Below are 16,175 nucleotides of genomic sequence, written 5' to 3'. Positions count from 1 at the left end.
CAAATACATGGGCTGGTAGATAGAATAAAAATAATCGTGTATCTACTATTCAGCTTAGAAATCTTAAAATGTCATTTTGTGTGTATTTGTGTGTGTGTGTGTGTGTGTGTGTGTGTGTATTTATTTATTTAGTTAGTTTTAAGGTTCATTTATTTATTGTCAGAGGGTGGAGGAGAGAATCCCAATCTGCACTGTCAGTGCAGAGCCCAATGCGGAGCCCAAACTCACAAACCGTGAGATCATGACCAGAACTGAAATCAAGAGTTGGTTGGATGCTTCTAGCCCTTTATCTGATATATCATTTGCAAATATCTTTACCCATTCCATTGGTTGCCTTTTAGTTTTGTTGATTGTTTCTTTGCCGTGCATAAGCTTTTTATCATGATGAAGTCCCAATAGTTCATTTTTGCTTTTAATTCCCTTGCCTTTGAAGATGTGTTAAGCAAGAAATTGCTGTGACTGAAGTCAAAGAGGTTGTTGCGATGAACCATGGGAATCTACCCCCAAAAAACAAGAGCACACTTGGCAGACTGTATGTTAGCCAATTTGACAATAAACTATATTAAAAAAAAAAAAAGTTGGAGCCTGAACTGACTGAGCCACCCAGGTGCCCTTGTGTGTGTGTGTGTGTGTGTGTGTGTGTGTGTGTTTAAATAAAACATTAGAATTACAGTTGAGAGAACTTTTGAACTCCTAATCCCATGTTAGTTTTTCCTTCTCCAGAGGTAATCACTATCTTTAACTTTGTATTTGTCATTCTTATGCATGTTTTTATAATTTTACTTGAAAGTTGTGCACCCACAAAAGGAGTTAGCATTGTTTTTCATATTTCAAAATTTTATTTCAATGGTATCATCCAGTATGTATTCTGAAACTTGCTATTTTCACTCAGATTATGTCCTTGAGATTTGTCCATGTTGATCCACATACTCAAGTTCATTATTTTTCCTGCCGTAATAGGTTTATGCTACTATTTGTCTACCCATCCTCCTGTTGAAGGATATTTCGGTTATTGCTAGCTTTCACCATTGTAAACAATGCTGAAATGAACTTTCTTGTACATTTCTCTTTGGGTACACGAATGAAAGTTCTCTAGAGTATATTGATAAGTATGAATTGCTGGAAGGAGGGCGAGGTGCACCTTAAATCCTACTAGTGCATGCTGTTGGTGCTTTTCACTGGTTGGTTCATCCCTGCCTACCAGCTGCTGTGAATGTTGGCTGCTAATGACTTACGACTACCCTTTCTCTGGTGGTAGAAGTTAAGCACCCCCTCCTCCTTACTGCCCTGGGAAGTAGAGGGGGAGCCAGTGGCCAAGGACTGGCTGACACTAGGTAGACAAAGCTAGCTCCTTACCTCTGGATGGATTTGATTCATTGGATGCAATTTATGTTCTTGAGTTCCTCTGAAGACCAGGCTGAAACTAATGTACTGAGTCCCTACTTACCCCCATCTTCTTCTGAGGGCACTCCTTCGATAGACCACTCTCACAATTCCCATAAGCCAGGGAACCTGACCCAAGGTAATAATAATGTTTTGCCAAAGACTCTCCAAAATGGTTGTATCAATTTATGCAGTTGAGCTGAAGCTCAAAGGCTGAGAAAGAGAAAGCCATTCAAGGAGTTGAGGAAAGAGTTCCAGGCAGAGGGAAAACAAAGACAAAAGCTCTGAGATGAAATAGCTCTGTAAATTCAAAGAACTGAGAGAAAGTACCGCTGAAGTTTTGGGAACAATAGAAAGAGAAGGATAGTGGTTGGGCTTGTAGATACGTGTAGGAGTGAGGCCAGGCAGGACTTATAGGCTGTTTTACATTTTTTCTAATAGTAATAGGAAGTTCTTGAGATGAGTTAAGCAGGAAAGTGATCGGGACCAGCTTAAGCTTTAAGAAAATTACTCTGGTGTATATAGAGAATGGATTGGAAAGAGGTAAGAGAAGCAGGGAGTTGGTGTCCATAGAGCAAGGAGAATGGATCATAAAAAATAGTGTTAGTGCAAAAAAGTAAGAGACATGATGGGATCTACAACATAATACTCTTTGTGTATATAAAACACACGACATACAAACAGATGTATTCTTCGGGGATCCATGTGTATATCGAAGTGGCTGCCTATATAAGGGAAAAAGAAGTGAGTGGAGATTGGAGCTTATAAAAGACAATGAAGCCAAAGACATGCTTTGCAAGGAATGGAGGTGATAATGTGCCTTGAATCGGGGTCTATAATTTACTCAATTCTACACCCAAAGAAAACAAAAATCGAGACAGCAGCAACCACCACTTTCCCCACCACTATTTTCCCTCTCTTGGAGATCCCTGTTTGGGATGGGGAAAGGTCAAAGATTGTGCCGCACTTTGCTTCAGAGAGTAATAACTTGTTCTGAGGGCCTCCAGGACCAGGTTCTCAGAGAGACATTAAAAATAATCTAAACTTTTACTTACTATGTGGCTTCACTGGGTTGCAGAGACTTTCCCTAGTGATCGATTTCAGCATCTTAGTCAGAACCTGAAAGCCAAAAGAAGCAGAAATTCTCTGGAGCCTCATTAGTGAGGAAGCAGATGGAGACTTGAGGCAGTCTGATGACTGGTTCTGGTGCGATTCCCCTGATGCAACTTCGCAGCCTAATTCCTCAGTTCCCTGGGGGGTTCCATGAAGCCAGCCCTGTCTCTGGGTTCCAAGAGAATCCAGGCTGAGATATCTTGTCTTTGCACAAGTTTATGTCTTGGTCCCAGGAGACCTGGAAACCAACTTCTCCCATATGTGGTGTAGCTCTGTGACCTCATCACCCAGGGCAGGGATTGACACCCATTAGGTATCAGCAAATGTCTGCAGATAAAAAGTGAGTGCCTGACTACTTGACTGAGGACAAGGGCCTTGATATTTTCCTTTAAGTGCTCATGAAAGCGTATGGCATACTGCCCAGATGTATTTGTCAACTCATGTTCAAATAATTAGTTAAGGTTGCTTCTTTGTGTCTCTGTGTAGCTTTGAGAGACTTAAAGTCCTGGTGGCCAGCAATCATGTTTCTGGAGGACTGTATGTCAGTTTTATCCAATGTCATGCTGCTCTGAGGGACTTCAGAGACTCCTCCGGATACTGTTCAAGAAACTCCCAATCCCAAATGTACTGGGCAAGCATCCATGGACTGTAGTAGTTTCTCAGTGATTAGCATCTGAGCTGAGGAGTATGGAGGAAGCCAAATGTTGCTGAATGGAACCTTAACCAAATAACCTCCCAATAGGCAAACACTAGAAATGTCTTCTAGGCCCCAAATCTTGGGCTGGGGCCTGCAGACCTTGAGAGGAATGAGTGATTCTCACCCAGAGATACCCTAGATCTTGGTCCATTGGGAAACAAGCATAAGTAAATATCACCTCTAATCCCATCACCCAGAGACAACTGCATGCCACATATTGGTATATTTACTTTTAATATTTTTGTGTACATATAGAAAGTGTTCCTTCTTGTTGTCTTATCACATAAGAAATTTCATGCTCATAAATGCGTTGCCTAATATTTCACCTGTGATAGGTACCATCATATGCTTAAGCATTTCCTAGTTGATGGGCATTTAAGCTCTTTTGTTTTTAAAGTTATAAACAGTATTGTGATGGATATCTTTGTTTATAAGCTGATTCCATTTTGAATGATTTATCAGGACATGTATCCCTAGCCATGGAATTATAGGGTCAAATTATATGTCTCCATGGCTCTAATCATCTTTTCTTTTCATTTGAGAGAGAGAGAGAGCGCGCATAAGAACTGGGGAGAGGGGCAGAAGGAGAGAGAGAATCTGAAGCAGGCTCCACACTCAGCACAGAGCCTGATGTGGGGCTTGATCCCATGACCCTGGGATCATGACCTGGGCTGAAATCAAGGGTCAGACCTTCAACGGACTGAGCCACCTGGGTGCCCTTCTAGGTATCTTTTATATGCTAATGTCTTCCAAATGTGTGCCACCACCTAAGAGGTTTTATACCTTAATACCTTCTTGCCATCTACCCTGCTCACCTCTCAGAAACTCAAACTCTTCTCTATATTAATTCATTATGCTCCCTCCCCAGGTCCCCCAAGTCAGAAATAAAGGATCATCCTTGATTTTAACCTTTCTTGTACCTCTAAGATCCAGTCCCCTCTTGAGGCTTCACGATTTCATCTCCAAACATAGCTAGATCATCTCTTTTCCTATCTCTCCTGCTCCCATCCTAGCTCAGGCCACCTTCCCTACTTGCTGGGCCGCTGCTCTCTCTGCTTCTGTTCCTGTCTGCCTCCAGCCCAGTCTCCTTGCAGCAACCAGAGTCGTCCATTCAACCTAAACCAAACCATCCCGCTCCCCCAGCTGAAAATGCTTCAGTGGCTTCTCGTTGAAGTTATGGCATGAAAACCAGGATGACTTTCTGGCTTGATCTGCCCTTACACACCTCTCCACCTCAACCTGTTCCACTCACAGCCTTGCTAACAAACCACTAGCACTGACATTCTTTCAGCCCTCAAACACATGTCTGTGGTTTTGAAGATCCTGTTCCCTCTCTCTGGAAGGCTCCTTCCCCGACTCTCAGAGGAGCTGGCACCCTCTTGGCCCTCTGGTGGCAGCTTGAACATCTCTCAGACACACTTTCCCTGACCAACCAATCTACGAAAGTGGCCACTCCTCCTCCAGTTATTCTCTGTCTCAGATTATGGTTTCCTGGGGACACTCATTGTCGTGATTAGTTTTTTCCTTGTCTGTTTGCTTTTAGAAGATCTCTTCTGTACCGGTCTGTAAGCTCCATGAAGGGAGGCAATCATGTCCATCTCATTCTTGGTTTCCCCAGCACCTAGCCCAATGCCTGCCATCAGTAAATATACATGAATACAATAAGAAGGAGGGAGGGGAGACCCCCATAACTGAGGTTGTTTTTTGATGAGGGGTGTTGGTTGTCTGGGCTGCTCCTAAAAGGGGATTTGGCTTGTGAAGACTGAGTGCAAGGACTTCAGCAGCAGCAAGAGCCCAACTCTCCACACTGCCCCCATGGGGTCGCTGGGTGGTGGCACCAACGCAGCTCTGACCACCTCATCATTTGACCAGTGAAGGGCTTGTTATTGTTAGATTTCAAGGGGGGGGGGGGAACTGAGGCCTAGAACAAGTCAATAAATGAATCACAGCCCAACTAGTAGTGGAGCCAGGAGCAACCTGAGATCATTCTCCCCTAGCAGGGTGTCTGTGGCATTACTCTGTCCTAGATGGGGACTGCGCATGGAAGTCTATGAGACTTCCAACCATGAAGCTGGAAGCATTTTCCTTGAAATTGGTTTTAAGGTAGTGAGCTCCCCATCAAAGGGAGATACGAAGACAAGACAAAATGTTCTTTAGACAGGGATGCTAAAAATCCAGTTCCTCTATTTAGATGGTGTGGAGGGGGGTAGATGGGCTTGTTTGAATCTAGAATCCTTTCATCACTGAATCAGTGGTGCTAGGAGTTTGGTAAGAGAGACAACGGGCTGGGGCACCTGGGTGGCTCAGTCGGTGAAACATCCGACTTTGGCTCAGGTCATGATATGCTTCGTGAGCTCGAGTGCCCCATCCAGCTCTATGCCGATAGTTTGGAGCCTGGAGCCTGCTTCAGATTCTGTTGTCTCTGTCTCTCTCTGCCCCTCTCTCACTCGTGCTGTCTCTCTCTCAAAAATAAGTAAACGTTAAAAAATTAAACAGAGAGAGAGAGAGAGAGAGAATGGGCTGAAAGGATCTATGGTTTGGGAGTTCTAAAATCATCCTATCCATCAAAAATAGGAAAGAGGGGGAGTGGGCTGGTGGGGGAGGCAACAAAGTGAAAGAAGAGAGAAGGAGAATCTGGTTTACTTCTTGTAAATAAGACCCATTTCCCAATAGCCTTGTTCATTGGAGTGATTACCCATGTTTGTCAGAAGGAGCTGCCTTGGGATTACTTGCCTGAGGCTGCCCCAAAACTAACAAATAGGCCTGACATAGTCCTGACTCAGTTGAGACTCAGGCACCTGAGCGCCTTCCTTCCTGAACTTGAGACTCAGGCACCAGCTCTTGGGTCCCCCAGCCTTGCTGGGGTGCCCACAGACTTACAGTTGGTCTCCTCTATTAGGGGACCAAAGATCCAGGTACCAGCTCCTCTGCTTTTCACCTGTACCCTCCAGCCCTGAATCCCACAGTCTTACTTAAGATGCTTCGTGTTCTGACTGTGAATTTTCATTGAATGGAGGAGAAAAGTGGAGGCAACAGAACCAGTGAGCTCTAAGACCAGCACAGAGCTGTGGGTAAGGTTTGGACATCATAGCCTCTCTCTCTCTCTCTCTCTTCCTTTCATTATCTTTTCTCCTCTCCACTTTCTCAGTCACACAAACACACTCACATACTTTGAAAATTCTTCATATAATCTAACTTTTAGTATTTAAAGGTAATTAGCAATCCCTCCAATCTTTTCAGTGCTCTGTTGCATGTAGTTCCCAAGCCTGCAAGGAAGGCTTCACGGGCGGGACGGAGAGGCTTGGGGACGTTGCATGGCCTCCTCAAGCTGCTGCAGCTAGGGAGCAACAGAAGAGGTGAGAAAGGCCAGTTTTCCAACACCGTGTTTGGAGCCCTTTTCTGAACTGTGCCTACAGCTTCTGCCCTCCTGCTGAGCAGACCTGCAGAGGGGTTTGTGCCTCTAAGGCCACCTGACCACACAAGTGTTCAACCTGCTGAGTCGTACAGATTCAGAACAGCATTTCTGTACAATCAGAACCACCAGGTGATGGCTAAAAAGGACTTGGTTCTCAGCACAGAGACACCGACTCATCTCAAGGACCTGAACCTCTTTTAAAAATCTGCATCACAGGTGATTCTGATGCACACGAAGGTGTGGGGGACACTTGCCTTGAGGACTAGAAAGCAGATGGGCCAATGTCCCTTGAGTGTCCAGCCCTGTTACCTGCCTCCGACCTCACTCCTATCAGTCGGGAGCCTGAGAGAGCCCTGAATCCAGGCACCCAGCTGGTTGTGGAGGGTGTATTTCCCTGTTCCTCCTTCTCATCATCACAACACGGGGTACACATCACTAGCTCGAGACAGATTAACCTGCACGTTTTCTATTTTATTGTGTAAGAGGAAGCTGAAATTTTAATTTAGCTGTTATTGCAAAAATCTTTGCATATATAAATGAGAAAGTTTTTTTTTATCACTTTTGATGCCCATAATCATGGATATATTTAATGGATTACATAATTTTTTAGAACAGCTTTATTGAGATGTAAGTCAGTACTATTAAAATTAACCCATTTAAAGTATACAGCTCAATGGTTTTAATACAGTCACAGAATTGTGCAACTATCACCACAATCTAATTTTAGAACATTTTTGTGACTCCCCAAAGAAGCCCAGTACCCATTAACAGTCACTCCCATTTCACCCTTCCCATCACCCCTGGCAACCACTCGTCTACTTTCTGTCTCTACGGATTTGCCTATTCTGTATTGTTTTTTTAACATTTGTTCATTTTTGAGAGCGAGAGAGACAGAGCATGAGCAGGGGAGGGGCAGAGAGAGAGGAAGACACAGAATCGGAAGCAGGCTCCGGGCTCTGAGCGGTCAGCACAGAGCCCGACGCGGGGCTCAAACACGGGGATCACGAGATCATGACCTGAGCTGAAGTCGGGCACTTAACCTGACTGAGCTACCCAGGCGCCCCTATTCTGTAATTTTTTTAAGCAAAATATCTACTGTTGAATGTTTATGTTGTTTCTACATTTTTCCTATTACTAACAAGGCTCTGATATACATACATACATTTTTTTTAACATTTTTTCTGGCTATAGTCTTAAGATAAATTTCTAGAACTAAAAAGTACTTAATCAAAAGCATGTTCTTTTGTTTGTTTGTTTCCAGAATCGCAAAATGACACTGCTGAGTGTACATTTTTCTCCTTTTTGGTGTGTGTGGAAAATACCCAGTAATGTGGAGAAAATCTTTTTCAAGAGTAACTCCGTGTGTGTGTGTGTGTGAAAATGTACTTTATAGCAGATTTCTCTGACCTTCAGGAAATACAAAATTCAATTTACAGAACACTGGAAGACCAGGTATAAGCAGTCTGGTATTTGCTTCCATGTTCAGCATGACCACAGTGATTTCTAGCATAAAAGCATAAAGTTCCTGGATCTCAAGTATCTTCAATAGCTGCCAGTCTAATTTAAGACTATTGTGCTTACTTCTTCAACAGATACCTTTCTCAATACTTGTGACTTAGCCTTAAAAAGTCCACTTTGCTATTTCCTTGAGGTTTTGAGTTAATTAAAAAACTTCTTTCTCTTCATCTTGATTTACTTGTAATGAAAGCTGTAAAAATTAAAACGTGTTTCACAAGTGAGAATGGCAACGATGAAGGAGGCTGACAGTTTCCATGACATTACTTTGGGGAGTGGGAGCTGAAACTATCTTTTTGGAGGACACTCTGGCAACATGTATGAAAATGGAAAGCATGCATCCCTTTGACTATAAAAATATATCCAAACATGTATGTACAAAAATATTCACCATATTTCTGTAACAGAGAAAATGGGGGAAAAAAATCTACATATCCATCATCAGAATATTGATAGAAGTATGTGTGGTATTATCATAAAATGAAATAGTATACAACCATTAAAAATGATGAAAATATTGATTTAGACAATGTTCTCCAGTGCATTGTTGAGTGAATAAAAATGATTTAATGAAAAAACAAAACTGAAAGAATTTCACCAAAATGCCAATGGAATCTGGGGTGATTTTTACTTTTTCTTTCTTTTTTTTTTTTTTACATTTTTCTGTGTTGCTTGAATTTCCATAATGAATTTTTTTATTTATAATTAATAGATTGCAATACAGTAAAAAGCTAATTTTATTTGGAAAAAATCCATGAATATCTTTAAAAATGTATATTTAAGGGGATGGGTACATTTCAAATTAGAAGTTAACAATAAAGTGAATACAAGTTTAAAATGGAAGTTAACACAGATGTCATAATAAAGAGTAAAAAGACTGGCACACACAAAAAGAAAGCTATGGACCAATCCTACTTATAAATAAGAAAAAACAATATGGTTTAATATCAGGAAAGTTATTATCAGTGATAAACAGTGAAAAAGCATCTGATCAAAAATGCCACATCCATATCTGATTATTACAATACTATCATAAATTACAAATAGAAAGATAATTGCTGAATATATATACTCTCTTTTGCTTAAAATCCTTTACGGCTCCTAACTGCACTTACAATAAAATTTTAAAACCTTAACAAGACAGCCTGCTCTGGACCCTGCTGGCCTGCATGACTTCATATCTCACCGATACCCTCCTCACTCTGCCACACTGGCCCTTACTTATTCTGTAGACACAGCAAACCCTTCCTCAGGGACTTTGCACACACATCGCTATCTACAAGGCTCTTTGCTCAGGACTTCATAAGACTGACTGCTTTTTTGTCCTTCTTTGTCTCAACAAAAAAGACATCAAAATATGGGAAGTGGTTATTTATCTCCACTTGGTAAATTAAATCCAGTCTAGTTATATTCTCTCATTTTTTTGAAAGCTTTTATTCCACTTACAGTAGATTTTCAAAAGAAAAAGACACAATAAACTGTTTTAATCTTAAATACTTTTTTTAAAGCTTATTTATTTATTTTGAGAGAGCATGAGTGATGAGGGGGTGCAGAGAGAGAGAGAGAGAGAGAGAGAGAATCCCAAGCAGCCTCCACACTGTCAGCACAGAGCCCTATGTGTGGTGTGGCTCCATCCCAGGAACCATGAGATCATGACCTGAGCCAAAGTCAAGAGTCGGTCACTTAACCAACCGAGTCAGCAAGGTGCCCCTAATCTTAAATACTTTTAAACTGTTTTTGGTACAATATGAAATGTTGGTCTAATGTTTTCCCTTAAATAGACAGCTATCCCAATACCATTTATTGAATAACGCAATTTAAAGTACTACCCTAGGAGTAAATGACCTGAGCCAAAACTAAGAGTCAGATGCTTAACTGACTGAGCCACCCAGGCACCCCAGATCTTTAAACATTTCTAGAGTATTGTAAGATGATAGAATTTTAAATAAGACATAGACATTATTCCTGTAATATTAGGTATGCCAGAATGGAAGTTGCTGGAATGACTGAATTGCGCAAAGATTTTCCCCATTATGTGTTTGTGCCTGTTATTAGTTTGTTGTTAACTTAAAATATTATATTTTTAATTTTTGGAGGAGCCTCCATACTAGGTTTTAAAAAAAATTTTTTTTACGTTTATTTATTTTTGATAGAGTAAGACAGAGTACAAGAGGGGGAGGGGCAGAGAGAGAAGGAGACACAGAATTGGAAGCAGGCTCCAGGCTCCGAGCTGTGAGCACAGAGCCCGACATGGGGCTTGAACCCACAAACTGCGAGATCATGACCTGAGCCGAAGTCGGATGCTTAACCTACTGAACTACCCAGGCGCCTCCATATTGTTTTTTACAGCGACTGCATCAGTTTGCATCCCCACCAACAGTGCCCTAGGGTTCCTTTCTCCACATTCTTGCCAACACTTCTTGTTTCTTGTCTTTTTGATATTAGCCGTTCTGAATGGTGTGAGGTGATATTGTGATTTTGATTTGCATTTCCCTGATGATGAGTGATGTCGAGCATATTTTCACGTGTCTGTTGGCCATCTCTGGAAAAACATCTATTCAGGTCCTCTGCCCATTTTTTAAAATGGGATTGTTTGGGGGCGCCTGGGTGGCTCAGTCGGTTAAGTGTCCGACTTCAGCTCAGGTCACGATCTCGTGGTCCGTGAGTTCGAGCCCCACCTCGGGCTCTGGGCTGATGGCTCAGAGCCTGGAGCCTGCTTCCAATTCTGTGTCTCCCTCTCTCTCTGCCCCTCCCCCGTTCATGCTCTGTCTCAAAAATAAATAAACGTTAAAAAAAATTTAAATGGGATTGTTTGGGGGTTTTGGTGTTGAGTTGTGTAAATTCTTTATATATTTTGAATATTAACCCTTTATTACATGTATCACTTACAAATATCTTCTCCCATTCACTAGGCTGACTTTTTGTTTTGTTGATGGTTTCATTTGCTGTGCAAATCTTTTTATTTTGGTGTAGTTCCAGTAGGTTATTTTTGCTTTTGTTTCCCTTGCCTGAGATTTCACTTATACATAGAGTATAAAAAGCAAAAGAAACAAACAAAAAAACTCACCAAACAGACTCTTAAATGCAGAGAACAGACTGGTGGCTGCCAGAAGGGAGGTGGGTGTGTGGATGGGTGAAATAGGTGAAGGAGATTAAGAGGTACCAATTTCCAGTTAAAAAATAAGCCGCAGAAATGAAAAGTATGGGATTGGTAATATAGTCGATAAAATTGTAATAATATCTTACAGTGACAGATGACTACACGTACTGAGGTGAGTGTTGTATAATGTATAGAATTTTCAAATCCCGTTGTACACCTGACACTAATATAAATTGCATATCAATTATACTTTGATAATAAAGTTTTAAAATTATAAAATTTAATCTAAGACATTTTAATTCTAATGAAATAGTTAATTTTGCTTATTATGAATGTTCATATTCATTGGTGCCTATGTTGCGGACAGTTGGGAAAATGCATGGAAGCAACCAGAGTGGAGTCTCCGAGTTCCTGCTCCTGGGGATCTCGGAGAGTCCTGAGCAGCAGCGGATCCTATTCTGGATGTTCCTGTCCATGTACCTGGTCACAGTGGTGGGAAATGTGCTCATCATCCTGGCCATCAGCTTTGACCCCCACTTGCACACTCCCATGTACTTCTTCCTGGCCAACCTCTCCTTCACCGACCTCTTCTTCGTCACCAACACAATCCCCAAGATGCTGGTGAGCCTTCAGTCTCAGAACAAAGCCATCTCCTATGCAGGGTGTCTGACGCAGCTCTACTTCCTCGTCTCCTTGGTGGCCCTGGACAACCTCATCCTGGCCACAATGGCATATGACCGCTATGTGGCCATCTGCCGCCCCCTCCATTACACCACGGCCATGAGCCCTGGACTCTGCATTTTGCTCCTCACCTTGTGTTGGGCACTTTCTGTCCTCTATGGCCTCACCCACACCCTCCTCATGACCAGGGTGACCTTCTGTGGTTCCCGGGAGATCCACTACATCTTCTGTGAGATGTATGTCCTGCTGAGGCTCGCGTGTTCTAACACCCAAGTCAATCACATGGTGCTGATTGCCACAGGCTGCTTTATCTTCCTTACCCCCTTAGGATTCGTGATCATGTCCTATGTCCAGATTGTCAGAACTATTCTCCAAATACCCTCAGTGACTGGGAAGTACAAAGCCTTCTCCACCTGTGCCTCACATTTGGCTGTGGTCTCCCTCTTCTATGGGACACTTGGTATGGTATATCTGCAGCCCCTCCAAACTTACTCCATGAAGGACTCAGTAGCCACAGTGATGTATGCTGTGGTGACCCCCATGATGAACCCTTTCATCTACAGCCTGAGGAACAAGGACATGCATGGGGCTCTGGGAAGACTGCTCCTAGGGAAAGCCTTCCAGAGGTTGACATGAGGTAATTTGGGGCATTGAAGTGGAGACTGGGAATTTCCTCTACCATGTGCAAAGCATTATCCTATGGGGGACACATAAGTGAGTGGGACATAGCTCCATCTCAGAATAAGCTCATATATCTGTGATGAAGAAAAGACACCTACATGTAACCCAGAGTTCCCCAGACCTCACCAGCCTTGGCAATAAATAAGGTTATGCTAACATGAATACTAGAATTTTGCAGGATCCTGACCATAGGATCACAGGGCCACCCTCCCAGCCTTTCAAAATATGCCCAGTTATGGCCTGGGGAGGGGTGGGTCTCTGGTTTTCTCTAGCACACATCCACTCATGGTTCTGAGCTCTGGCCCTCTCTAAGGGGCCTGATGCCTATAAGCCACTTGGAGAAGAAGACTTGTACCACTCTGTGGCAGATGCACTGGGTAGGTTGTCCATTTCCAGCTCTGCTGGCCATAGCTCTTACTGCTTTAGCGCTAACCCATATTCTCTCTGGACACAGACCCTACTGTTCAGGCAAAGCTTGCAGACAAGTGCTTCTCCTCCGCTCTGGGTTGGTTTTCATCTCTTGGGCTTCAAAGCAAGAGTTGACTGTGTTTCTCCTGCTTTCCTTTTCCCTGTGGGAAGACCTTAACCTTGGGCAGTCCATCCTGTCCTTTGTTATTGTGGCTCCTCACTCCATTGCCTGTCCCATCTCTCCTGCTTGCTACCACTCTATCCTTCACTCAGAATAAAGCTCCCCAGCTTATCAACACATGCATGAACAGGAATGGCGGTGGAGGCAGTAGAAGGCAGGAGGGAACTGTAAGACTCAATCTCTACTTAGGCTCCAGCCATGTAAAATGCAATGAATGGAAACTGAGTAGCAACTGGTAAGTCACTGAACTGTGGCAGTTCCAAAGAAGGAGCAATCCTTTGCAGATGAATCAGTGGAGCCAGATCAGATTTTGACAGATGAGGAAATGAATTGATTTGAGGTTCAATTCATTTAACTGATAATGATTGAGTGCCTCTTAGGGGACTCAAACTGGGTTACAAACATGAACCAGGAGTTCACAACAGACGGGAAGAAGAATATTTTAATGCGATGGCTGATGGCAGTGGTCATGCTCTGCGTAGGAGGGTTGAGGGGCACGGAGGATGAAAGCCTAGCTTGGCTTGTTAGGGAGGAGGATTCAGGGAAGGCTTCCTTAGGGGGTTGACAGCTGGCCTGAGACTTAAGTAATGCCATGTTAAGAGCTACCCAGGGAAAGCGGGACAAAGTAAGATCATTGTGACAGAGGAGGGGAATGGTGTGGACGGGAGTCTTGCTATCTGCTCAGCCAGCCAGCACTCTCGTCCCAGCCTTACCTATACCTGTGTGGTCATGGAAGTCACCTCACCTGGCTAAGCCTTGTGTTCTCATCTTTTTGTTGAGTACGACAGCATCATGTCACTCAGAGGGTAGCCGTGAGGAAAATGAGATAATGTGCAAAAGCCCTTAGAGGAATGCCTGGCCCATAGCCAGTGCAGTTGTTATTAAGCAAGAACAGGTGGACAAAGACAGAGAGGCAGGAAACAGCCTGACAGGTGAGGGGAACGTCCTAGCCGAGTGTCCCGGGTGAACAAGCAGCCGCCAGTGGGAGGGACTTCAGATGGCCTCAAATGCCTTGTAGAGGAGCTTGAAATGAGTCTGCAGACAATGAGGTACCATGGGATGTTTGTTAGTTTTAACTTTTATTGTTTTTATTAAACCAACAATGTACACTTCTGGCAGAAATATTAAAATCAAAATAAACCCCAAATAATTACCTGTATTTCTACTGCCCCAAACAGCTATTTGGTATAAATTCAATTTGGTATAAATTCTAAACTTTGACCTCTGGTAATTATACATAATCATATTTTTTTCCGAATAAATTCAAATTGTCTTGAAACTTGCTTTTTCACTTAATAATACATTTCTATGTCAGTAAATATTCAGCTGCATTACCACTTACTGCCTATGCAGCCTTTCAGTGGGTGATTTAATGAAGACAGCAGAATTCATTTAACACTGTTGTTCAATATTTAGTTGCTTTCATTTCTCCTCTTGTTTGCAACATGGCAGTAAGTGTCTCGTCTGTACCTCTTTGTTCCCTTCTCTGATTGTTTCCTTAGGGGAAATTGGTGAAACGGAATTGCCAGGGCCAAATGCTTTATTGTTCAGAGTCTTTGACATATTTCCTGAATCACCTTCCACAAAAGTCATAATGACCTGGACTTTCACAAAGAGGGGTCACAAGGTCTTGTTTCTATTTTGTTTGTATTTATGGGCCTTGTGGGATCTGGGAAGGAGAGGAAGCGCCTGAACTTTTAAGTACAACCTGCAAAAGCAAAAGCAACATTGTGCTCCTTTGGCAACATTGTTCTACAAAAGTGGACAAGGTTCCTGGTGAGTTCAGCTTCTGACCTGTCACTGTCAGCCAAGCTGTGCCCGTGAGAAAAAAAAGCCTCTCTGCCTTTTGACCATCTGACAATCCAGGGGAAGGCACTGGAAGGCAGGCACTGGCCACAAGCAGGCTGCTGCAGTGGGTGCATCACTCCCTCCCTGCCTGGTAGGATGGTGTCCCTCAGGAGCCAAAGTTCTTGTCCACAACAAATCACTTTTTTCTTGATCATCTGGAAGGGATGACATCCAGACCATAGGAGTATCTGCCTTGGACACATTTAGCAGGAGGGGGAGGGGCAGCTGGTGCTTCTGTTTTCTTCTTTGCCTCTTCACCCCAATAAAAATATCTTTGATTTAAAATCCTGAGCGTTAAGAGTGCTTACTTTGGCCTTTTGAGCTGTGGCCGATTGTGAGAAGCTATTAGTACCACAGGACCTGTAGGCATTTTCCCCAGAGTCTAGTTAAAAGGCCTGGGACGTAAACTCTGATTATACAGAAGTTCCCCTTCAGTGTGGTTTTGCTTTCTGTGGTTCCTGGTACCCACGGTCGAAGCAGATGATACTCCTCCTGACCTCAAAAGGTCAATAGTCTCCTAATACTAGGTCACAATGTCTATGTCGTTCACCTCACTTCATTTCATCGCGTAGGCGTTTTATCATCTCACATCATGGGGGGGGCAGAGTACAGTTCAATAAGATACTTTGAGCGAAAGACCACATTCACATAATTTTTGTCACGGTTTATCATTATAATTGCCCTATTTTATTATTATTTATTATAATTGTCTTATTTATTATTGTTGTTAATCTCTTACTGTACTTAATTTATGAATTACACGTTATCATAGGTATGTATGTGTAGGGGAAAAACAGGGTATACAGAAGGTTCAGTACTGATGAAATTATGAAGTGGGCTTTGTGAGTAAATGCTAAGAAAGAATTCTTGAGACGTTTTTGGTACAAAAAGGTGATTTAATTATAGCAGGGGACAGGACCAATGGGAAGAAAGAGCTGCACCGAGATTGTGAGGAAGGACTGATAATATATTTTTAATCTTGTGGAGGCAGGGGGATAGAGATTAAAGTAAGTTTCTAAGGAATTTTAAAGCAAGGCTTTTAGGGCCTTGAGGGGCTAGCTGCTGTTATGATAAGGTTACTTTTAGCCTTTACTTTATTATTTTTTAATTTTTATTAATTTTGAGAGAGAGAAAAAGAGAAAGAGGGAGGGGC

General features: G+C 42.7%; 1 protein-coding gene across 1 annotated transcript in view; it reads left to right on the top strand.

The window, feature by feature from the left end:
• The window catches only part of LOC106987337 (olfactory receptor 1D2), a 29,490-nt gene extending 13,593 nt beyond the window's left edge, over positions 1-15,897 (top strand). Inside the window, exon 3 of the mRNA XM_015085599.3 lies at positions 11,591-15,897. Within this exon, the coding sequence (XP_014941085.3) occupies positions 11,599-12,540 (942 nt within the window). The 5' untranslated portion in view covers positions 11,591-11,598 and the 3' untranslated portion in view covers positions 12,541-15,897. The remainder of the gene's footprint in view (positions 1-11,590) is intronic.
• Positions 15,898-16,175: the final 278 nt, after the last annotated feature.

Source organism: Acinonyx jubatus, chromosome E1 (assembly GCF_027475565.1).
Source record: "Acinonyx jubatus isolate Ajub_Pintada_27869175 chromosome E1, VMU_Ajub_asm_v1.0, whole genome shotgun sequence".
NCBI classification, from domain to species: Eukaryota; Metazoa; Chordata; class Mammalia; order Carnivora; family Felidae; genus Acinonyx; species Acinonyx jubatus.
This window is presented reverse-complemented; position numbering and strand designations above follow the sequence as displayed.